This window comes from Callorhinchus milii, unplaced genomic scaffold (assembly GCF_018977255.1).
Source record: "Callorhinchus milii isolate IMCB2004 unplaced genomic scaffold, IMCB_Cmil_1.0 Scaffold59, whole genome shotgun sequence".
NCBI lineage: Eukaryota > Metazoa > Chordata > Chondrichthyes > Chimaeriformes > Callorhinchidae > Callorhinchus > Callorhinchus milii.
Window position 1 is genome coordinate 165,428 of NW_024704800.1, and position 26,046 is coordinate 191,473.

Consider the following 26,046-nt stretch of genomic DNA (forward strand, 5'->3'; position numbering starts at 1 on the left):
AGGGGATGGTTTGTGTGAGGTGTGTGAGGGTGTGTGTGTGTGCGTGTGATATGTGTGAGTGTTTGTGTGAGTGTGTGTATGTGTGGTAGAGGATGGTTTGTGTGAGAGTGTGTATGAGGGCGTGTGTGTGTGCGTGCGTGGTAGGGGATGGTTTGTGTGAGTGTGTGAGGGTGTGTGTGTAATGTGTGTGAGTGTTTGTGTACGTGGTAGAGAATGGTTTGTGTGAGTGCGTGTGTGTGAAAGCTAGTATGTGTGAGTGTGTTGGCGGGGGGAGGGGTTATGTACTGACCAGTTGTTCCCCTGACAGCACCTCCAGCAGGCGGATGAGATTTCGCCCGTCCCTCAGGTCTGTGTACAGGTCTGTGATGCGACATGTCACGCGGGCCAGGTGTGAGTTCACCCATTTTGTGAAGGTTTTCTTCTGTACCGCTTCACGCTCGTCTGTAAAACAAACCCCGAGTTTTTTAAAATACAGTAAAAATCTGATCTGTATAAATCCTATAATTGATACTCAAATCCCCCTCACGCCCCCAGCACCTCCTGACCTCTCCGACCTGCTTACCCCCAACCCACTACCCGCTGCCTCCGCTCAGCTGGATCTAGCCTCCTGCTTGTCCCTCGTGCTTTCAGCATCTACGCCCTGAAACTCTGTCACTCTCCCTCAATCCCTCCGCCTTGCCCCCTCCTTCCCCATCTTCAGGTCGTGCCTGAAGACCTTCCTTTTCGACTGTGCTTACGGTCACCTCCTCCCGGCTTGGATGAGATTGGATGAGAAAAAATTAGTGGGGAACATAAAAGGGAAACTTAAGGTATTTTATAAGCATATAAAGAATAAAAGGTTAGTCAAAGGTAGGGTGGGTCCAATTAGGGACCAAAGAGGAAATTTTGTTGTGGAGGCAGAGGACATGGCTGACGTACTGAATGAGAACTTTGCACCTGTCTTCACAAAAGAGGACGGAGCCAATGCCACAGTATCGGAGAGGGGAGAGAAATTGAATAAGATAAGAAAAAAACGAGAGGAGGGACTAAAAAGGTTGTCGGTGCTCAAGGAGATAAGTCACCCGGTCCGGACGGGATGCATTCTAGGTTACTGAGGGAAGTAAAGGTGGAAATAACGAAGTCTCTGTCCACAATCTTTCAATCCTCCTTGGACACCGGGGTGGTGCCAGAGGACTGGAGGGTTGCAAATGTTACTTCCCTATACAAAAAGGGGCAGAAGGATAAACCCAGGAACTACCGGCCAGTGCCTAACGTGAGTAGTGGGGAAACTTCTAGAGACTATAATCCGGGACAAAATAAATTTTCACTTGTGAGACAAGCATGCTGACCACTATACCACAGGACTCCACAACCGTATCTGCTACGTGCAATTGCGGGGGGGGCAAGGATAGAGCCCACAGTGGAAGCATCAGCCAGTGAAAGGTTAAGTCGCCCAGTGTTTAATGACTCTTTGACCGTGCCTTCAGCTCCCCTCTCGACTCTCTTCCTCCTCCTCGCTCCCTCCCTTCCCTCCCCTCACCCTGACCATTTCCCCCCTCCTCTCTCCCTCCCTTCCCTCCCCTCACCCTGACCATTTCCCCCCTGCTCGGGTCATGACCCAACTGTGCAGCGCCTTGGGACGTCCTCCTGACGTGAAAGGCGCTCTATAAATGGAATCTTGTTGTTGTTGTTGTTGTAGCATATGCCCAGGCCTACTCTCCAGGCCTGACCTTCCCCTATGGGGACAGATGTGGCCCCTGTTGGCAATGCTAATCCCACAGCCTTCAGCACAGACACTCCCTGAGCCATGCATTGCCCAAATAGCGATGCTATCTGCACACGCAAGCAGGGAGCTCTGAACACACAGCTTGCGCAAGCTATTCATTCCGGTAGTCAAGCTTTTTGAAGGCAAAGAAAAAAAAGAATGTGCCGTTTCCTTGCCCGAAGCAATGATGACAGCACGATGCAATTTGCACTTACACAGAGCCTTTCATGTTGGAAAGACGCCTCAAAGCGCTTTACACAGCTGGCTAAATACCCGCGCCACCAAGGAAGGGGATGTGAAAATAACATTAATAATCCTTGCATTGATACAGCGCCTTATTACATCTTCGAGACGTCTCAAAGCGCTTCACAGAATATACTGTAAAGTGAATTGACTGTATATCTTGTGGGCGAAACGCGGCAGCCAATTGTGCACAGCAGCATCCCACAAACAGGCGTGGATTGAGTGACCAAATTATTGATTTTTGGAGGGATTATCACCATCGGAAATCAATCTGCCAATCGACTAACAAGCGAGTTCCTACTCACTGCTGGTAAACAGAGGCGTGTGGAGTGAGGAAACTTGCCCAACGTTTTGCCCTGCCAGGAATCGAACCAAGGTTCTCTCGCTCGCGAGGCGAGTGCTCTAACCACTGAGCTACAGGACTCCACATTGCCAGGCAGCCAAGGGGTTAACACAACGCTCTGTGACTGTGAGTATACCTGGCAGACGTGAGAGAGGTGACCTAATCTCACATGTTTTACGACTGGGAAACCAGAAAGACCGGATCAACCGCTGAGCCACAGAATTCTTGTTGTGAAAAGAATCCGATTCTGACCTCCAAATCAGAGAGACGAAAGGGCGGGGAAGGAAAGCGGTGAGAGAGAGAGAGAGAGAGAGAGAGAGAGAAAAGAAAAGAATGAAAACCGAGATAAAGGAAAAGAATCCTTGTGCAGGGTTACAATATATCCAGAAACAGCTTGACGTTTTTGTGGGAAGCCTGTCAAGATAAGATCAAATTGGCCAAAGGTTCTTCCTTCCAACAATAAATAATAATCCTTCCATTTGAAGCAACGCCTTATCAACAACAATATGAATTTATATATAGCCCCCTTCACGTGGGGTAGCTTCCCAGAGCACTTCGTCACAACAACAAATGACATTTACACAGCGTCTTTCACGTCCCAAGGCGTTGCAGTCAAGGATTTGGACCCGAGCTGGGGGTTGGGGTCAGGGGGGGGGGGGGACAGGGAGGGTGGGGGTAGGATTGTGACCGAAGGCGCAGTTGAAGAGGAGGATCTTGAGACTGGACTTGAAGGAGGCAAAGGAGGGGACGAGCCGGAGGGATTGTGGGATGGAGTTCCAAAGTGTGGAGGACATTTCTTAGGATGTCTCAAGACACTTCACGGGATGTTACTGTGCGTTTGTGGGCGAAAGCGGCAGCCAATGTTCACACTGCAACGTCCCACAAACAGCCATGAAAGGAAAGACCAATTTTGGGACCCTGCTGTGTGCAATTGGCTGCCGCGTTTCGCCCACAAATATAACAACAACTTGCACTCATATAGCACCCTTCACGTGAGGCAGATTCCCGGAGCGCTTCACAGTGGCGGAATCTGACAACGAGCCAGGGGAGAGAGTGTGAAGTGAATACACAGTCTATTCACATGACAGTATATCCTGTGAAGCACTTTGAGACATCTCGAAGACGTGATAAGGCGCTGGGTCAAATGCCAGGATTATTATTATTATCTTGAACATCCCTGTGAATGCTGAGGATGTTAAGACGGAGCAGGGATTAGAAAAACAGGCTTGGTTCAGTGCATTACATTCTGTGTTAACGATCAGAGATGGCAGTGAGCTGGAACGATGGCTCTGTCTCAAACAGGATCCTGGTTCAGGCTGTGAGGGGTAGGTTCAGAACAGCGAGTGGCTCTGTACACAGAGGAAATCAACAGCTGGAACAAGTTACCGAGAAGGGAGAAATTGAGGAAAAAAAACTCTTTTCTTTTCCTAAAACATTCAGATCTTTATCATCCACGCGAACAGGGCATAGATTGACAGGACCCTGGTTTAACGTCTCATCTGAAATTTACAATTTGGAGTGAGTAGCGTAGCGTAGAGCACTCACTCGCAAGCGAGAGGACCCGGGTTCCAATCCCGGGCAGGTCAGGGCGAAAGCTTAGGCAAGTTTCCTTACTCCACACACACGTCTCTGTTTACCAGCACTAAGTAGGAACCCGCTTGTTTGATACAGTGCTTTATCACGTCGTTGAGACGTCTCAAAGCACTTCACAGAATATATTGTAAAGTGAATTGACTGTATATTTTGTGCGCGAAACACAACAGCCAATTATGCACAGCAGCGTCTGTCCCACACACCCCTGGAAAGTGATCTGCCAATGGACTAACAACTGGTTTCCTACGTACTGTTAGGTAAACAGAGGCGTGTATGTGTGTGGAGTAAGGAAACGTGCTTAAGGTTTCACCCTGACCCGCCCAGCAATCGAACTCGGGTCCTCTTGCTTGTGAGGCAAGTGCTCTAACCACTACACTACAGGACTCTACTATATAAATGGAAAGCAATGCAGTCGTGCACATAGAATGATGCCAGTGATCCACCTGACAACACTGAGATCCATCCTCAGAGTACTATAACTTTGCAGAAGGGAAACTTTGTAAAAGCCAAGTGCCGCCCATTAAATTATAATGAAACTCAACCTCCCCCATTTAATCCTTCTTAATCGTCTTATGTCTCTGTACACGAAGGAACTCGGAGACAGAAATGCCGCAATGGGGAATGTCACACACACCCACATACACACATACAGACATACACTAACGCCAGACATGTCCACTGAACAGTATGTCAGGATCTGGGTTTAACCTCTCCTCCACTCAACCTAACCCCCAGGAGCCTAGACCGCGCACTCTAGGTCCTGATGTAATAATAATAATCCTTGCATTTGATATAGCACCTCATCACATTGTTGAGACGTCTCAAAGCACTTCACAGGATACACTGTAAAGTGGGCGACTATGTACTTTGTGGGCGAAACACGCACAGCAATGTCCCCACAGACAGTCGTGGATCGAGTGACCACATTATTATTATTTTATTTAATTTTTGAAGGGATTATTTCCCCCAGAAAGCGATCTGCCAATCGATTGAACAATCAGGTTCCTACTTGGTACTAGCTAAGCAGATCCTTGCATTTGATACAGCGCCTCATCACCCCCTCGTGACTCCTCAAAACGCTTCACAGGATACACTGTGTACTCTGTGGGCCAAACTCTGCAGCCAATTGCACGCAGTAGTGTCGTGGATTGAGTGGTATATGTGTCTATATGTGTGTGTGTGTGTGTGTGTGTGTGGAGTAAGGAAACTTGCCTAAGGTTTCGCCCTGACTCGCCGGGAATCGAACTGGGGTCCTCTCGCTTGCGAAGCGAGCGTGTTAACCACAACACTACAGGACTCCACAAAGAGTCCGAGGCCTTGAATTCCCTTCAGCCGCAGCCTGCGCGTCTCTAGCAGTGAGCCTCCAAGGTTCTGTCTTTCTTTGGCAACCCTCACACCCAGGAGCTCAGCCACCCAGGTGTTGTTACCTCGAGCTGAGGGCGAGGCCGTACTTGACAGTCAAGCCCTCCATAGTCTCCTCCTGGTAACTCAGCCAGAAGTTAGCCGCAGCAAACATGTCTCAGCCTTGCCCGTTCCACCGGCCTTCAGCCCGGGGCAACACTCAGCTAATTGCCCTTCACGTTTGTTTTGCAGAAGTCTTATATATCGCCCCCACCCCCAACAGAAACACTGCTTCAGTGAGCGAGTAGTTAACGTGTGTAACAGGCGGAAGCAGATTCGCCTGTAAAATACACAGTAAATTCACTTTACAGTGTATTCTTTGAAGCACTTTGAGATGTTTCAAAGACGTAATAACAATGATAGTAATAATCCTGGCATTCGATACAGCGCCTTATCACGTCTGCGCGACACCTCAAAGCGCTTCACAGGATACACTGTAAAGTGAATTGACTATATATTTTGTGGGCGAAATACAGCAACCAATTGTGCACAGCAGCGTCCCACAAACAGGCGTGGATCAAGTGACTAATTATTAATAATAATGAATAATAATTAGTCATTTAATCCACCACTGTTTGTGGGACGCTGCTGCATGTAATCGTTGGCTGCGTTTCACCAACAAAATACACAAGTCAATCCACTTTACAGCGAAGCGCTTTGAAACGTCTCGACGACGTGATAAGGCGCTGTGTCAAATGCAAGGCTTATTATTAGTATTATTTTTCTCTTCTGTTCTGCACTAATGCACTGTTAGTCTATGGATCCCATGGCGACTGACTGTGGTTGAGGCATGTAATAGGAAGCCCTGCCCTGGTTTACAGAGACGGCCCAGCCCTTTGGCAGACAGGTGTTGCTGTGTGCTGTACAGAACGCAGCAAGTTCACCACGTTTGTCGCAAGGCATCAAGTGTCCTGCCCGACAGCAGTAAGGGTGTAAGTGATCAGTAATAACCCAAAGATCCCCCGCCTGCCTTCAGACACCAGCCAACAACACCCGACCCACCACACCTTCTGCTGTCCTTTGTCTGCTGCTGTCAGCCTCAGAGCGCTTCACTTTACTACGTTGTAAAGTGTAGTGACTATATATTTTGTGGGCGAAACTCGGCAGCCAATTGCATACAGAAGTGTCCCACAAACAATTGTGGATTGAGTGACCACANTTTTTTTTCTGGAAGGAATATTACCCCCAGAAAGCAATCCGCCAATTGACTAATAAAAATGCCAAGACCGGCACTGCCTACCACCACCTCCTCAATATTGCCAGACTCCGCCACTGCCTCACCCCTCAGGCCCCCAAACCCTCACCCACACACTCGTCACATCAAGGCTCGACTACGGAAACTCCCTCCTCATCGGCCTTCCCACCTCTTCACAAGCCACAGATCATCCAAAACTCTGCAGCTCGTGTACTCTCACGCACCAGTGACCCCATCACCCCCACCCTCGCCCGACCCCATCACCCCCCCCCCACCTCCCACCCCGCCACCCCATCACCCCACCCTCGCCCGACCCCATCACCCCCACCCTCGCCCCCCCCCCCCCCCCCCCCCCCCCCCCCCCCCCCCCCCCCCCCCCCCCCCCCCCCCCCCCCCACCCCCCCTCGCCCGACCCCATCACCCCACCCTCCCCACCCCCCCCCCCGACCCCATCACCCCACCCTCGCCCGACCCCATCACCCCCACCCTCCCCATCCCCACACCCTCGCCCGACCCCATCACCCCCACCCTCGCCCGACCCCATCACTCCCACCCTCGCCCGACCCCACCCCCCCCCCCCCCCCCCCCCCCCCCCCCCCCCCCCCCCCCCCCCCCATCACCCCCACCCTCGCCCGACCCCATCACCCCACCCCCCCCCCCCCCCCCCCCCCCCCCCCCCCCCCCCCCCCCCCCCCCCCCCCCCCCCCCCCCCCCCCCCCCCCCCCTCCCCCCCCCCCCCCCCCCCCCCCCCCCCCCACCCTCGCCCGACCCCATCACACCCACCCTCGCCCGACCCCATCACCCCACCCTCCCGACCCCATCACCCCACCCTCGCCCGACCCCATCACCCCCACCCTCGCCCGACCCCATCACCCCCACCCTCGCCCGACCCCATCACCCCCCCCCACCCCCCCCCCCCCACCCCCATCACCCCACCCTCGCCCGACCCCATCACCCCCACCCTCGCCCGACCCCATCACCCCACCCTCGCCCGACCCCATCACCCCACCCTCGCCGACCCCATCACCCCACCCTCGCCCGACCCCATCACCCCCACCCCTCGCCCGACCCCATCACCCCACCCTCGCCCGACCCCATCACCCCACCTCGCCCGACCCCATCACCCCCACCCTCGCCCGACCCCATCACCCCACCCTCGCCCGACCCCATCACCCCCACCCTCGCCCGACCCCATCACCCCCACCCTCGCCCGCCCCCACCCCCCCCCCCTCGCCCGACCCATCACCCCCACCCCCCCCCCCGACCCCATCACCCCACCCTCGCCCGATCCCATCACCCCACCCTCGCCCGGCCCCACTGGCTCCCCAACCCCCAGAAGATCGAGTTCAAGATCCTCGTCCTCACCTTTAAGGCCATCCATGGCCTCGCCCCCTCCTACCTCTCTGACCTGCTGACTCCTTACCAACCTGCCCACTCCCTCCGTTCATCAGGCTCTGGTCTGCTCCATGTCTCCCGCCCGACCCGCCCTACCATGGGTGGCCGGGCTTTCAGCCTCTCTGCCCCCACACTCTGGAACTCCATCCCACGGTCCTTTTCCCTCGCTTCCTCCCTCGCCTCCTTCAAGGCGGGTTTCAAGACCCTCCTCTTTGATAGTGCCTTTGGTCGCCCTCCCACCTCTCTGCCTTCCCTCACCCCTACCCCACGCTTAGGTCCTGACCCCTGACTGTCCAGCACCTTGAGGCGTCCTCCCGACGTGAAAGGCGCTGGATCATCTGCAAGGATTATTGGTTAAGATATGCTAGAAAAATGCTAATTCTTAGTGTCTAGTCAACCAGAAACAATGAAGTGCCAAATCTCATTAATCTGTGGGAGGACAGAAGGGATCGAAACAGACTGAGTAACTGAGCTGCGTTGGGGTGGCCTGTCTATGCACGCCACACTGATGACTTGTCTTTTACCTCAATAAAAAAAGCATCCGCCCACCTTCTAAGCCTCACTTCCCCTTGTTAAGGGTTTAATCAGTAATTAATATTATTAATTATTATTATTTTTATTAAAAAGGAATTAATAAGGATCCTTGCATTTGATACAGCACCCTTCACATTGTCAAGACATAGTAATAATAATATAATCTTTTGTAATATATATAAAAGTGGGTTGACTGTGTATTTTGTGGGCGAAACGCGGCGGCCAATTCCGCAAAGCAGTATCCCACAAACAGCGTGGATTGAGTGAAAACATTTTTTTCAGGGAGATTATTACTCCTGGAAAGCGATCCGCCAATCAACTAACAACCAGATTCCTACTTACTGCTGGTAAACAGAGGTGTGTGTGTGTGGAATAATAACTCAGAATTTGCCCCGGCCGGGTATCGAATCCGGGTCCTCTCGCTTGCGAGACGAGTGCTCTAGCCGCTACACTAGTGTTCTGCGAGACACTAGCGTATAAACGTATAAACGTAAATTGTTGTTGCGTTGACTGGCTTCTGTCTTGCCTTAAGTGTTGAGAAGTTACTCATCGTAAATGCAGAGAACGCAGATACACATCAGTATTTCCTGCACTCAAATGAAGGCAGCGCAGAATGCCTTGTTACTGGGTTCGCTCACTTTCATCTGACTGAAAGCAAAAACATACTTGAGAAGCAGCCGAGTGTGGCTGTGAGGGGAGAAAGCTTGGCCTGAATTCTGCGGCGTTGTTCTGATAAACAAGGCACTGCAATGCTAGGCTTCCCAGCAGAATGTGAACCAAGCCCTTCACGCAAGATAAGTCAGCCTGGAGTCCTGCCGTGTTAATGGTTAGCACGCTCGCCTCGCAAGCGAGAGGACCCCCTGTTCGATTCCTGGGTCGGTCAGGGCGAAACCACACACCCTGTATTTACCTAGCAGTATGTTAGTCGATTGGTGGATCGTTTTTCCGGGGGTAATAACTCCTTCAAAAAATATGGTGACTCAATCCACGACTGTTTGTGGAGACTTTGTTGGGCGCAATTGGCTGCCGCGTTTCATGGGTGTGAACATATGTGATGTGATGACACACCCCGTTTGCAATCAGGTCAGTACGTAAGCACAATAAAACTACACGTAGAGAGATTATTAAACAATCAAGGGCAGCTCTCTCTTTCACAGGGATCAGTTTTGAGGTTACACAAAGCAGAGAGAAGGGAGGAAAGGATAAAGTCTTATATTTGTAGGCGAAACTCGGCAGCCAATTGCACACAGTAGCGTCCCACAAACAATCGTGGATTGAAAATGACCAATTTATTATTTTATTTTTTTGGAGGGATTATTATTAGGTGTGTGGAGTAAGGAAACTTGCCCAAGGTTTCGCCCTGCCAGGAATCGAACCCAGGTCTCTCACTTGCAAGGCGAGTGCTTTAGTCACCGAGCTACAGGACTCCACAACTGTGGGGTGACAGCTGCTGGAAGGCGTGACCTGGAGTCAGAGTAGTTGAACACATGTTTGTACGGCTCCCACCCCCATCCTCCCTGACCTCCACCCCTCCTCATCCCAACCCCCAGCTCGGGTCCAAATCACCGACTGTCCTCTCGACGTGAAAGGCTCCATGTCACTGCCATGTGTTGTTGCTGTTCTTGTTGAATAGTGGCGTGCGTTGCAAGGCATAGCTTCCGAGGACTTGGGAAGTGCCTTGAGGACTTGGGACAGAAGTCGCCAAAATTGGGTTTAGTTATCCGCCAGAGAAACACCAAAGGCATTTTTGTCACAAAAAAAACTAACTAAAAACTGCCGTTGTGATAATGTCAAGTTACAGGACATGACCTCCTGATGTATTGGGTCAAGCAGCAGTGACAGAGATCTCCGTGCTGGGGCTCGCTCCCCCACTGGAGCTCTCTACTCTATTCCCATTCCCTGCTCTCTCTCTCTCTCTCTCTCTCCATCGTGTCTGCCATTCAAAAAAAGAAGTTTCTCTCTCCCGGTGTCTTGGCCAACAATCCGCAAAATACAAATTTGGTCACTCACTCCACGACTGTTTGTGGAAGGGACACTGCTGTGCGCAATTGGCTGCTGCATTTCGCCCACAATATACACAGTCACTACACTTCACAATATATCCTGTGAAGCGCTTTGAGACGTCTCAATAACGTGATAAGACGTGGTGTCAAACGCAAGGATTATTTGAGCCCCTGGGGCTGCCCGGAGCTTCTCGGCTCTCGGTCCAGCGCACAACAACAACAACTTGCATTCGCACAGCGCCCCGTCACGCAAAGAGCGTCCCAGAGCGTTTGACATTGGCGGAGCACCACACCGAGCCGTGAGGAGGTGATCGTAGGCACAGCCGAAGAGGATGCTCTTTAGGTACGCCTACCTGACTGAGTGGCTCTGCAATCGCAACGTCTGAGATGGCAATCTCCCTCCCAGTCACATTTCACCCGCAACTCAGGGCTGGGATCACAGTTAAGGCACTGTCCCTGGCACTTTGCATACAATTCTTTCTGCGAGCTGCCTATTTACATTGGACCGTGGGCAGTATTTGCATGGGACAGAGAAGCACTGGTTAAAGGCAGGTCATAGAATCATGGAGAAGTAGCTCAGTAGTTAAGAGCACTCGGCTCGCAAGCAAAAGGACGCGGGGTCGATTTCCGGGTGAGTCAGGGCGAAACAGTCAAATTATTTTTTTTTAAAAATATTATTTTCGGAATTATTTTCTTCATGAAATTATAATTATATAATTATTTTTTTAAAAAATGATCACTCAATCCACGACTGTTAGTGGGGACGCTGCTGTGCGCAATTGACTGCCGAGTTTCGCCCACAAAACGTATGGTCAATTCACTTTACAGTGTATCCTGTGAAGCGCTTTGAGACGCCGTGACAAGGTGATAAGGAGCTTTATCAAACACAAGGATTATTATTATTTGCGTTTGCATCAACCTTTTGGTACTGTGGGGTGCCCGGCATTGTTAGTGGTGACACGCATACACATACATAGTGCAATGTTAAACACTAGCGTTGGCTGTGTGTGTTCAGGGTAAACACAGCAGCTGATATGAAGAGTCCAGGGCTCTCTGTCTCAATCTGGAATTAAACCTTTCAGCTCTCAGGAATGCTTAAACCTTCAACCCTCCAGAAGGAATTTAATCCAATAAAGTCCTTGGACAAAACCCCAGGGGGGAAGGGAATCAAAGGTGACACGACCTCGGCTTCCATTATACTCTCCGCAGAGCGCCAGGTTTCTTCGTGGGAGATAATAGGTTCCCAATCCCAACTCTGCAGCTCGTGTCCTCTCCCGCAACAGGCTCCGTGATCCTCTCCCCCCACCCCGCACCCTCACCCAGCTCCACTGGCTCCCCATACCCCAGAGGATCAAGTTCAAATCCTCATCTTCAAAGCCCTCCACAGCCTTGCTCCACCTTACCTCTGTGACCTGCTAACTCTACCCCAAGCTGTCCGCTCCCTCCGCTCAGCGGGCTACGGCCTGCTCCACATNCCCTCATAGGCAGGTGGGCCTTCAGCCTCTCTGTCCCCACCCCCTGGAACTCCATCCCATAGCCCCTCCGCCTCGACCCCTCCCTCGCCTCCTTCAAGGCATATCTGAAGACCCTCCTCTTCGACCGCTACTTCCACCAATCTCCTACCCCTACTGTCCCTGTCCTCCACCCCTCCTGATCCCAACCCCAGGTCGGGTCCAAATCCCTGACTGTCCAGCGTCTTGGGACGTCCTCCCGATATGAAAGGAGCCGTGTAAATATCACAGGTAATAATAATAATCCTTCCATTTCATACAGCGCCTTATCACGTTTTTGAGACGTCTCAAAGCGCTTCACAGAACATAATGTAAAGTGCAGTGACTGTGTATTTTGTGGGCAAAACGCCACAGCCATCGCGCACAGCAGTGTCTTGCAAACAGTCACAGATTGAGTACTCATATTTATTGATTATTTTCCCCCAAAAGCGATCCACCAAATCGACAACAAATGGATTCCTACTTACTGCTGGGTGAACAGAGTGTGTGTGTGTGTATGGAGTAAGGAAACTTGCCTAAGGTTTCGCCCTGTCCCGACCAGGAATCGAACCCGGGTCCTCTCGCTTGTGAGGCGAGTGCTCTAACTACTGAGCTACTCACTGTCTCCACAAGTCTGAGTCTGGTAGATAGCAGGGCTCCACCACAACTCTGTGATACAGAGCAGTGTTTACTCAGTTGCCAGCCCTGGTTGCATAAACCAGCTTTGAGCTGGGGAACACACAGTATTCAGGCTCTTTCTGGAACCCAACCAAACAGGTGCATGGGGAACGCACGGTGTAAAACACACCTCAGCTCGCTTTATCGCGTCTTGGCTGTGACATACTGAAGCCCAGAATCGTGCTGATCAGGACAACAGCATTGTAGAACTCAGATCATCGCCCCAAATACAATGTACAGCACTGAGCAAAAACCTCCACATGGCTTCTTCTGTAACAAGGACTTTTTTTCTTTCACCTCACTAAACACACACACACACACACACAGTGACAGACAGAGACACACACAGCGACAGACAGAGACACACAGTGACAGACAGAGACACACACAGCGACAGACAGAGACACACACAGCGACAGACAGAGACACACACAGCGACAGACAGAGACACACAGTGACAGACAGACACACACACAGACAGATACACACACGCACACAGTCCTGATCAGCACGATTCTGGGCTTCGATATGTCACAGTCAGGGCACAATAAAGAGACAGTGACAGACAAGACACACAACTACGACAATTTGCATTTATATTGCACTTTTCCTGTTGGAAGGACACACAAACACACACACACAGTGACAGCTCTTCCCTCCACCCACCCACAGCGACCCACACACCTCTCCCCCACCCACACACAGTGACCCACACAGTGACCCACATCTCTCCACCACCCACCCACAGTGATCCACACACCTCTCCCCATCCACCACACAGTGACCCACACACCTCTCCCCCACCCACCCACAGCGACCCACACACCTCTCCCCCAACCCCACACAGTGACCCACAGTGACCCACACAGTGACCCACATCTCTCCCCACCCACCCACAGCGACCCACACACCTCTCCCCCAACCCCACACAGTGATCCACACACCTCTCCCCATCCCCACACACAGCGACCCACACACCTCTCCCCCACCCACACACAGCGACCCACACACCTCTCCCCCAACCCCACACAGTGACCCACACAGTGACCCACATCTCTCCACCACCCACCCACAGTGATCCACACACCTCTCCCCATCCCCACACAGTGACCCACACACCTCTCCCCCACCCACCCACAGCGACCCACACACCTCTCCCCCAACCCCACACAGTGACCCACAGTGACCCACACAGTGACTCACATCTCTCCACCACCCACCCACAGCGACCCACACACCTCTCCCCCACCCACACACAGCGACCCACACACCTCTCCCCCAACCCCACACAGTGACCCACAGTGACCCACACAGTGACCCACATCTCTCCACCACCCACCCACAGCGACCCACACACCTCTCCCCATCCCCACACAGTGACCCACACACCTCTCCCCCACCCACCCACAGCGACCCACACACCTCTCCCCCACCCACCCACAGTGACCCACACACCTCTCCCCCACCCACCCACAGCGACCCACACACCTCTCCCCCGCCCCCACCCCCACACAGCGACCCACACACCTCTCCCCCGGCACCCCTCCCACCTTCCCCCACACAGTATTCCTCCAGCGCCCCCTCCCTCCTCTTTCTCAACACACCTACTGATGGAATTTAATGAATTTTATTTCATGAACATTTTAAAACGTGACTTTGTAAGGGAAGGTGACTGAATTGGAGTTTGATGACTCCAGTTTTTAAAAAACATAATTACACCATCAGGTAAAAGCAACAGCAGCTGTAGTTATAGGGGTGGGGGGGGGGGTAGAGACACCTGGACAAAAGAGCGAGAGAGACACAGAGAGAGACACACATATTGTTTGTGGGACACTGCTGTGCGCAATTGGCTGTCGTGTTTTCAGCCACAAAATACACGTCACTCCACTTTACCGTATATTCTGTGAAGCGTTTTGAGACGTCTCAACGACATGATAAGACGTTGTATCAAATGCAAGGATTATTACTTTACAAGACAGAGAGACAGACAGACCGAGAAAAGCGAGACAGAGAGACACACACAAGAGTGAGACAGAGAGAGTGACACACATACTCAAAACACAGATAAAGAGAAAAAGCAAGACTGGAAGACAGTGAGAGAAAGACGGCCATAGACAGAGAAAAGCAAGTCAGAGGGAGACACACAGTGAAACAGATAAGAGCGAGAGCGAAATAGAGAGAGACAAACAGGAAAAATCTAACAGTTGAATGTGCTGAATAAAGAAAGTGACTAGTCCTTCAACGTTTTTGGTAAAAAGAAAACATTTTAGTGTGAGGAGCAGCACTAGGCCTCCTGGAGAGTTCTGACCCTCATGGGTGTCACAAGGTCTCAGTAACAAGTTATTTATTGTTAATATACGCCTGGAAACGCTCCCAGGAGAGGACATTAAACCTCGCACCACAGACAGACAGAGAGAGACAGACAGACAGACCGACAGAGAGAGAGTGGCAGATAAAGAGAGCCAGAGAGAGAAAGAGGGAGAGAGATAGGCCGACAGAGAGACAGAAAGAGAGAGACAACAACAAAATTAGATTTGTATAGCGCCTTTCACGTCGGGAGGACGTCCCAAGGAAGACAGAGACAGACAGAGAGAAAGAGAAAAAGCCAGACAGACAGGGAGTGAGACGGACCGAGAGAGACAAAGTGAGAGAGAGACAGAGCCAGTGAGACAGTCAGAGAGAGACAGACAGAGAGAGCAATTTCGCCCACAAAATACAGTCACTCTCTTTACGGTATATCACGTGAAGCACTTTGAGACGTCTCAACAACATGATAAGGCGCTGTATTCAATGCAAGGTTTACTAGTTCACGGGCGAGTGAAATCAGTCGATAGTAGACTGAATATTACTTAAGAATACAAGAAATGTTAGACAAAAAAAAAGACCCAAAGTCCATCTAGTTCACTTTCCACCTTCCTGGCGATCGCATGCTCACACATCCCAAACAACCTATGTACTATATCCCGTAATGTTATTTCCCAAAAGAAAACTATTTAATCTGTGTTCGAAGGAATCAACATTTCCTGCTTCAACCGTATCCTTTGGGAGCCCGTTCCACAGGTTCACTATTCGCTCACTGAAATGCAAGTTGTTGTTGTTTTAACCACTGAGCTACAGGACTCCACTGAGCTACAGAACATGGCGCCTTATCACATTGTTGAGACGTCTCAAAGCGCTTCAGGACGGCTGAGAAGTGTAGTGTGTTTCCGTAGATTTGTTCTGAATTTCCCCCCCACCCCTGAATTTACTTGCATCAGTCCTCACAGAACTTGGTCTATAAATAACCTTGTGTTTGAAACCCATATAAGCGTCAATAATGAAAGGGTTAAAGAGCAGGTCTCAGAGAGCATGTGATTATACAATGACTGATGTGTACAGAACTGTATTTACTGACTCGATGTCATGTGGTGAGCAGAGATTCTCTGGAAAACACATTGATGCCCTAAAGCCCCCTCAGGATCCTGTTGCAACGCAGAGAGAGTTCCAGTGTGCATTTATAATGGCCTTTTTATTATAACCCTTGTGTTTCATACGGCGCCTTTCAGGGCAAGATGTCTCAAGAGCTTCACAGACTGTCTCGTAGAGCGCTGTCTGTTTGCGAGCCCACAAAACACACATAAATATTCTGTGAAGCGCTTTGAGATGTCTCGGTGACGTGATAAGGCGCTGTGTCAAATGCAAGGTTTATTATGGTGTAAAGCGGAGTGACTGTGTTTTGTGACCGAGGTTTGGAATGTGATATCATTACTGTCCCGTAGCTCAGTGGTTAGAGCGCTCGCCTGCAAGTGAGAGGACCTAGATTCGATTCCCATGCGGGTCAGGGCGAAATCTTGCAGGATTCCTTACTCCACACCCACACCTCCGTTTACCGAGTAGTAAGTGGGAACCCAGGTGTTAGTCAATTGGTGGATCGCGTTTCGGGAGTAATAATCCCTCAGCAACAAAAATAAATGGTCACTCAATGTTTGTAGGACACTGCTGACACTGCCTCCTCCTTGGCCTCTTCCTCGTCCCCCAGTCCTCCGCTCCACCCTCGGCGGCCGTGCCTTCAGCCACTGTGCCCCGAGGCTCTGGAACTCCCTCCCTCCCTTCCCCTCGCTCCCTCCCTTCCTATTTTCAGGTCTCTACTGAAGACCTTTCTGTTCGACCGCGCCTTTGGTCACCGTCCCCCTCTCTCCCCCTCCCCCTGGCTCCTCCCCCTCCCCCCGGCTCGGTCCCGGGATCCGTTACTGTGAAGCGCTCTGAGACGCCGTCCGGCGTGGAGGGCGCTATATACATCCAAGTTATTGTTGTTGTTGTTGTATGAAATTGGCGACCACATTTCGCCCACAAAATATGCAGTCAATCCACTTTACGGTATATTCTGTGAAGCGCTCAAAAACACGATAAAGTGTTACATGAAATGCAAGGAATATTATTTATTATTCCTTCGCAAAGAGGCACGAGGTGAACATAATTTTATCTGGAGGGATTGTTGGCCAGGACACTGGGAGAGAGAGAAACTCCTTTCTCTTTTCCAACAGCCTCCTGGATGATCCTTCCCCACATTCAGGTCGTGCCTGAAGACCTTCCTCTTCGACCATGCCTACAGTCACCTCCCCCCTCCCTCCCCCCAGGGTGCTGTGTAAATGCAAATTGTTGTTGTTTTAATGTCCACCGGGGTTTGTCATCTGATTCGAAAGACAGCGCACCCCCTCCTCGCAACAATATGGCACCTCTCTCCACCCCCTCCTCCCCCCATACTGCGATTGAACTGTGATCTCCTGTCATGGAACACACAACCTTAATGAGCACAAGCAAGGAATGTGAGTGACTGAGCCAGGCTGACATTAATCCAGGTCAGACCACAGATTTGCAGAAGTTCATTAAAACTAACAACTTTTGAGAGGATCTTATTCTTCTAATCAACGCTGTCCTTGATACAGCACCTTATCACGTCGTTGAGACGTCTCAAAGCGCTTCACAGGATATACTGTAAGATGGAGTGACTGTGTATTTTATGGGCGAAACGAGGCAGTCAATTGCACAAAACAGCGTTCCAAGCAATGTGACCCCAAACACAATGTGTCCAGCCTGGCTCAGTTGATATCGGAGTCAGAAGGCTGTGGGTTCAAGCCCCACGTTGAGTCCCGTAGCCTAAACAGAGTCCTGTTAGAGCGCTCACCTCGCAAGCAAGATGACCCGGGTTTGATTCCCAGTCTGGTCAGGGCGAAACCTTAGGCAAGTTTCCTTCCTCCACGCACACACACACCTCTGTTTACCAGCAGTAAGTAGGAACCTGGTTGTTAGTCGATTGGCGGATCACTTTCCGGGGTAATAATCCCTCAAAAAAATATGTGGTCACTCAATTCACAACCATTCGTGCGACACAGTAACAACAACAAGTTTGCATTTACAGAGCACCTTTCACGTCGGGAGGACTTCCCAAGGCGCTGGACAGTTGGGTCGGGACCCGAGCATTGGGGGGAAATGGTCAGGGTGAGGGGAGGGAAGGGAGGGAGCGAGGAGGGGGTAGAGAGTCGAGAGCGGAGCTGAAGGTCAAAGAGAAAGGTTTTGAGACCGGCCTTGAAGGAGGAAAGGGAGGAAGCGGCGAAGGCACTGGGGATGGAGTTCCAGAGCCTCGGGGCTGAGAGGCTGAAGGCCACCGATGGTCGGGCGGTTGGGGCGGGGGACGTGGAGCAGACCGGAGCCAGAGGGACGGAGGGTACGGGCAGGTGAGTAGGGGGATAGTAGGTCAGAGAGGTAGGAGGGAGCGAGGCCGTGAATGGCCTTGTAGGTGAGGATGAGGATCTTGAATTCGACACAGCTGTTTCGCCCACAAATGACACAATTCACTTTACAATATATCCCCTGAAGCGCTTTGAGATGTCTCGAGGACATGATAAGATGCTGTATAAATGCAAGGATTATTAGAATTATTAATAATTTTAGGCTTCATTGCAAAGCTGGAGATAGGGTTAAGCGATAAATTCCACATTGTTGAAGGAACCGCCCTTGGGATGAGACGTTTAACCAAGCTCCCATCTGCCTGTTCAGAGGAACATTAAAGATCCCGTGATCTATTCAAAAAAGAGATGGGAGTTTCTCTCCTTGTGTCCTAGACAACGATCCCCTGGATAAAATTGGTGACTCACTTCACAGCTGTTTGTGGAATGTCACTGTCCGCAAATCGGCTGCAGCGTTTGCTTGCAAAAATACAGTCACTCCACCTTACAGTGTGTCCTATGAAGCACTTTCCTCCTGTATCAAAGTCGCTGTATCAAACATTGTATGTTGTTTTTTTTAGTTATCAGTAGAATATCTTTTATAGTTTAGTTATTAGGTTTGCCTTAAGTATTTCTATGTTTCGCCCACCAAATACACAGTCACTGCAATTTAAGTGTATATCCTGTGAAATGCTTTGGGACGTCTCAACGACGTGATAACATGCTATATCAAATGTAAGGGTTATTGTTATTATTTTAGGTACAATATTATTAGGACTGTTGGTGGGGCACTTGCTGTGTGCAACTGGCTGACACATTTCACAAACAAAACATGCTCACACACACCGACCCACAGCACACACACACATGCACACACATAGCACGCACGCAAACACTGCACTCTCACATACACTGCAGGCACACACATGCACACACACACACTCTGCACTCGCTCTCTCTCTCTCACACACACACACACACACACAAGGCTCGCACACCCACACAAACAACACTCTGCAGGAATCCTCCATGAATTCACCTCCAGGCACAAGTTAAAGCAGACAAGCTGCCATTCCCCACCCCCTACTGCCCTAGTACAGAGTACAGTGACAGCACTGTGCTAACTCCCCTCTCCTCTTCCCTCCGCCTGCGACTGGGATCCGGTGTCAGAGCAAAGGCGGGAAAGTGACTACTTACCTTGCAACTGTTTGAAGCGTCCCTCCAAGACATTGGAGTACTGAGTTGCGTTGACATAGGCTGCAGGGGAGAGGGGAGCCACCTCCATCGCTCTCTCTCAGCCTCCTCCCGAGTCAACCTCGGAACTAACGGGGAGGGAGGCGGGTGAAGGAAATAAAATAAAATCAGAAGGCACAACTTGCCCCCAAGTCAGGATTCCTGTCGGAGGTAGTTCAGTGCACCACGAGTTGTTAGCAGCGATCCATCTGTTTCTGCCTGTGGGCACGAGCGTGTGAGTGTGAGGGAGAGAGAGAGTGCCGAGATCTCAGGCTGGAGAGAAACCCAGAAGGAGGGAGTTGTCTTCAGGCATTTTTGATGTTTTATCGTTCTTTCCCTCCCCCTTTTTCTTGTTGCTTCAAGTCGACAAATAAAAACTAAACCAATTTTTTTTAAATAATGCTCTCTCCAACTCTAACCCAAGCAATGGTGCACTCCCCGCAAAACAGTGTCTCTCTCTCTCGTCTCCAAATTCCAGGAACGTGACAACTTGGGAATGTCCTCTGCTGGTCCTGAGCACACCTTGCTGAGCCCGCAGACTGCTGCCTACCGCCCACACCGACACTCCCCCCACACCGCGCACACACACACACACACACACACACAGTGGTTTGGGGAGGTTCAGGGCTGACATCATTCAGTTCATTACCATAGAGGTAAAGTGATGGCGGGGGGAGCAGTCCATTCTGCAAGGTGTGCGGGGGAGTGTGTGTGAGAGAGAGAGGGAGACAGAGAGAATCTGTGCGGTTGAAAGAGAGAGAGATGTGTTTTTGTGTGAGAGAAGGTGAGGAACAGAGAGAGAGATGGGGGGGAGGAGAGGGGGAGAGGGGGCAATAGAGAGGGAGAGAAAGAGAGAATGTGATGAGAGAGAGGGTGGGGGGAAGAGAGAGAGAAGATGGGGGAAGAGAGAGAGAGAGAGTGAAGGAGGGAGGAGACGAATAGAGAGAGGGAGAGAAGTAAGGAAAAGAGAGACAGAGAGAGAGAGGGAGAGAGGTGAGCAATAAACAGAGGAGGGGGGATAGAGAAAGAGTGAATGGAATGAGAAAGAGAATGTGAGAAGAGAAAGAGAAGGTGGGGGAAGAGAGATAATAATCCTTGCATTTGATACAGCGCCTTATCACATCTCAAAACATTTCACAGAATGTACTGTAAAGTGAATTGACTGCATATTTTGTGGGTGAAACACAGCCAATTGTGCACAGCAGTGTCCCACAAACAGCCGTGGATTGACTGACCATTTTTTTTGAAGGGATTATTATCCCCGGAAAGCGATCCGCCAATCGACTAACAACCGGGTCCCTACTTACTGTTGGGTAAACAGAGGTGTGTGTGTGTGTGTGTGTGTGTGTGGAGTAAGGAAGCTTTTTGCCCTGATCACCTGGGAATCGGACCCGAGTCATCTCGCTTGCGAGTCGAGCACTCTAACCACTGAGTTACATGACTTCTTTAACATGCTGCTTTTGAATGCGAAAGGCAAGATATTTCAGGAATAAAAGCAAGACAGGCAAGATCACACCGTGATTATGTCTGCCCTGATTTTGCTCGCTTGACTGGCTCCATCCTCCTCCTACCTCCCCCCAAGCATTCTCTATCCTCTCCACATACACACGCACTGTTTGCACTCTTACCACATCTGCCTGTAGTTAACGGAGTGGTCAAACAGGCTTTGCAACTTCTAAAGTTACTAGCAAATTTCTCTCCCCCTCTCTCTCCTAGGAGTATTAGACTGTGTGTTACCTCTGCTTACACTCTCCATTCTCTATCACGTTGTCAAGACGTCTCAAAGCGCTTCACGGAATATTTTGCAAAGTAAATTGACGTATAATTTGTGGGTGAAATGTGGCAGCCATTGCGCACAGCAGCGTCCCACAAACAGTCGTGGATTGAGTGACCAGATATTTTTCCCGGAGGAATTATTACCACCGGAAAGCGATCCGCCAATCAACTAACAACCGTGTTCCTACTTACTGCTGGGTATGCAGAGGTGTGGTGTGTGTGTGTGTGTGTGGAGTAAAGAAACTTGCCTAAGGTTTTGCCTTGACCCGCCCGGGAATTGAACCCGGGTCTTCTCGTTTGCGAGGCGAGCACTCTAACCACTGAGCTACAGGACAACAACAACTTGCTTTTATATAGTGCCTTCGCATGGGGTAGCGTCCCAAAGCGCTTTAAGGTAGCTACCGAGAAACTATTTCCTCTGGTGGCTGAGTGGGGTGGTGTGAGGGGGAGAACACAGGGGTTTAATCCATGAATGAGGCAGTGAGGTGAGACAGGGTGTGGGGGCGTTGACTGCCAAACTTTCTCAGAGTTCAAGGCAGCTTTGGATCAAATTTTATGAGGCAGCTTTCATCACATCACAAACCACGTTTTGCTCCCTGCAAACGCTAGCGCACACACACACACACACACTCCCTCTCTCTGCAACCTCCTCCGGTTATTTTTTAAAGAGATCAAAGCCATTTATTTGCTTGAGGTTGTTCCTCTCTCTCTCAATCTTCCTCTCCCCTTCTCTCTTTCTCTCCCACCTCCCTCTCTCTCTACCTCCTCCCTCTGTCTTCCCCCCCTCTCTCTCCCCCCTTCCTCTCCCCACCTCTCTCCCATTCTCTCCCCCTCCCTCTTTTTCCGGGGGTAATAATCGCATTAAAAAAAATTGGGTCACTCAATCTACGTCTGTTTGTGGGACGCTGTTGTGCGCAATTGGCTGCTGCATCTCGTCCACAAAATATACAGTCAATTCACTTTACAGTAAATTCTGTGAAGCGCTTTGAGACGTCACAAAGATGTGATAAGGCACTGTGTCAAATGCAAGAATTATTATCTCTCTCTCCATCTTCCCTCCCGCTCTCTCTCTTCCCCCCTTCTCTCTCCTCCCCTTCCTCCCTCTCTTGCTCTCTCTCCTTCCTCTATCTCTCTCTCCCCCTCCCTCTCTTTCCTCCCCTTCCTCCCTCTCTCTCCTCCGCCCTCCCTCCCTCTCTCTTTCTCTCCTCCTCCCAAAACAAATCAATTCTGCCTCTGTTCCGCTTTATTTCCCACATAAACACAGTCACATGAATGTTAAATCACCAGCCTCCCCAACCTCTTAATCCTAAACGTACGGACGCTGGAGCCAGCATTCCAGAAGCTGCCAGAGCCGAACAAACATTCTGACTTCACAATCAATGCTTTGGTCTCGATAAGAGACAGACCCCTGCAAGCGCTCGCTCACCCAACTACAAGGAGACTTTCAAAACATCGACAGGGAGAGAAGAGAGAGGGAGTGTAACAGCGCCCGCTCCCTGTCACTTAACATAGCGGTTAACGCGCTCGCCGCACAAGCGAGAGGACCCGGATTCGATTCAATTCCCAGTCGGGACAGGGGGAAACCATAGGCAAGTTTCCTTACTCCCCACGCGCACACATACGCCTGTTTCGCTAGCAGTAAGTAGGAACCCATTTGTGAGTCAATTGGTGGATCGCTTTCCGGAGGTAATAATCCTTCCAAAAAAAATTAATTTTGCCATTCAATCCACGACTGTTTGTGGGGACGTCTCTGGGTGTGATTGGCTGCCGCCATTCGCCCACAAAATACACAGTCACTGTGCTTTACAATGTATCCTGTGACGCACTTTGAGACGTCTCGACCATGTGATAAGGCGCTGTGTCAAATGCAAGGATTATTGTTATAATAATGAGGATCTCTACTCCACCATGGGTGGCCGTGGCTTCAGCCACTATGTACCGAACTCTGGATCTCTCTCCCTCGATCTCTCCGCCTTGCTCCCTCCCTCCGTCCCCACCTTCAAATCCCGCCTAAAGACCTTCCTTTTTGATCCTGCTTAGGGTCACCTCCCCTCCTCCCTCTCCCCGTGGTTTGGTGTCAGACTCCGCCACTGTCAAGCGCTATGTATGGGACGTTACCCAGAATGAAGGTAGTAAATGTAAGTTATCGTTGTTGAGTTCTGGTCAGTGGTGAAGGAGGGTTACAAATCAATCAATATCAGCGGTTCAATGACTGCCGGGTCAGAGCTACTGGAAACCTCAGGCATTTCTCTGCAAAAGCTTTGCTTTATTATAGTGTGTGTTATTTTTAAACAAACCTACAGCCCTGGACAGACGTGTGTACTTAAATCGAACACTAGCAGCAAAGTCAAATATTTGTGTTAATCTTTTCAACCAGGCAGATTCCCAGAGTTGTTCTGCAGGTGGTTAGACGACAAACCCGCACAGCAAGACTGAGGCCCAGCATAACAATGCCCAGTAATCATATAATAATAATAATAATAATCCTTGCATTTGATATAGCGCCTTATCATGTAGTCTGAGAGATCAGGACACTACTGATGACAGCACAACTCAGCCCAGCTCAGAATTCCATGTATCCCACCTACACATGGAAATCCCAGAGATAGATTGTTGGGATGGAATGCGTTCCCTCTCTCTCTCCCTGGAGGGACGCCCCTCTGCTTACCTAATTCTGGAGATTATTAGGCACAGGTTGCCAAGAGCCAAGGCTTGCGAGGAGCCCAGAGTGTGCTTTGGGGTAGCTGCTGGAGTCTAACCAGCTAAACTCCCTAGCTTGCCGGAGAGAGCTCTGTCTGTCTGGCCAAGCTTTCCCGCTGCTTGTCCAGCTAGGACTCCCCGTTAGTTAGTTAGGGTGTTGGCTGTGGGGTTAACAGGAGCTGAGGGGGAGGATTCCCTGTCCCCAGTGACTGGTCGGCCCTTCCAGGTCCTGCCCATGAGCCGGGCCGGGCTGTGCTGCCATCAGCAGTGAGTGCCCTGGGATACTGTGGCCCCTCCCTAAATGCCTCTCTGGGAGGTACAGTGAGGTTATGTTGACAGCCACACCTTTCTCTTTCATTCCTGTTCTTGGATGTTCATGATGTAGACAAAACATACTATTACAGTCTGACTTCACCCTAAACACAGATTAGCGGGGCTCTGACAGGGGCCCTGTGCCATTTAATCTGATTGCACACATTCTCCTAAAGTTGTTTCGCAACAAGCAATTCACAAGCTCTTTACTAAAATTACACGCACACACACACTAGTCAGTCAGAAGGTTTGGGGTTCAAGCACCAAGTCAATAATAATAATAATCCTTGCATGTCATGTAGCACATTATCACGTAGTTGAGACGTTTCAAAGCGTTTCACAGGATAAAATAATAATAATCCTTGCATTTGATATAGCGCGTTTCACGTCGGGAGGACGTCCCAAAGCGCTTCACAGAACACACTGTAAAGTGAATTGACTGTATATTTGTGGGCGAACGCGGCAGCCAATTGTGCACAGCGATGTCCCACAAACAGTCGTAGATTGAAAATGACCAATTTATTATTGTTTTTTTTTTGGAGGGATTATTATTAGGCTCTGTGTGGAGTAAGGAAACTTGCCCGAGGTTTCGCCCTCTGCCTGGAATTGAACTCAGGTCTCTCACTTGCAAAGCGAGTGCTCTAACCACTGAGCTACAGGACTCCACAAGGATATATTGTAAAGTTTATTTTGTGGGCAAAACGCAGCAGCCAATTGTGCACAGCAGTGTTTTTTTTCTGGAGGTATTACCCCACAGAAAGCGATCCACCAATTGATTAACAACCAGGTCCCTTCTGACTGTTAGGTAAACAGGCGTGTGTGTGTGTGTGTGTGGAGTAAGGAAACTTGCCTAAGGTTCCACCCTGACCCACCCGGGAATCAAACCCAGGTCCTCTCACTTGCGAGGAGAGTGCTCTAACCACTAAATTACTGAGATGTGATAAGAGTGCGAGCATTATCTTTATTTATCTTGATACAGATCAGAAATTCCCAGACTGGAATCTGTTCCAGAGACATTTATTGGCTCCCATTCCCTGTTAAATATTAATCCGATGAAATGAAATCAACGTGGTCAAAACAGTACTAACGGAGATAGAGAGCTGAGGGAATGCAGGACAGATTCAGAGACACAATTAATAATAATCCTTGCATTTGATTTAGTTTATCATGTTGTTGAGACGTCACAAAGCGCTTCACAGACTATACTATAAAGTAGACTGACTGTATTTTGTGGGCAGAACTCAGCAGCCAATTGCACACAGTCATGAAGTGAGTGACCACATTATTATTATTATATTTTTTGGAGGGATTATTAGCCCCGGAAAGCGACCCGCCAATCTTACTACTTACTGCTACTGTGTGTGGAGTAAGCAAACTTGCCTAAGGATTCACCCTGCCAGGGAATCGAACCCGGGTCCTCTCGCTTGAGAAGCAAATCCATGACTTTTGTGGGACGCTGCTGTCCCCAATTGGCTGCCGCGTTTCTCCCACAAAATACACAGTCACTACACTGTAAAATACATTCTGTGAAGCACTTTGAGACGTCTCGAAGACGTAAGAAGGCGCTGTATCAAACGCAAGGATTATTATTATCTTTAATGCCGAATGGCCTGAAGGTGGCGCTATTCGACACTGTAATTTTACTGCCTCGGCAGTGCCACCGACAGGCGATCACTGGTACTGTGGCCACTTGCACAATCC

General features: G+C 50.3%; 1 protein-coding gene across 2 annotated transcripts in view; it reads right to left on the reverse strand.

Annotated features, from left to right (window-relative positions):
* LOC103190679 (spectrin beta chain, non-erythrocytic 1-like) overlaps nucleotides 1–26,046 on the reverse strand; it is a gene marked incomplete at its 3' end in the record, with an annotated part of 84,850 nt that overhangs the window by 29,548 nt on the left and 29,256 nt on the right. The window contains 2 exon segments of one of the 2 annotated variants that reach the window (XM_042345541.1): nucleotides 290–441; nucleotides 19,522–20,150. In XM_042345541.1, coding sequence (XP_042201475.1) covers nucleotides 290–441; nucleotides 19,522–19,609 — 240 coding nt within the window. 2 annotated transcript variants of the gene reach the window in all.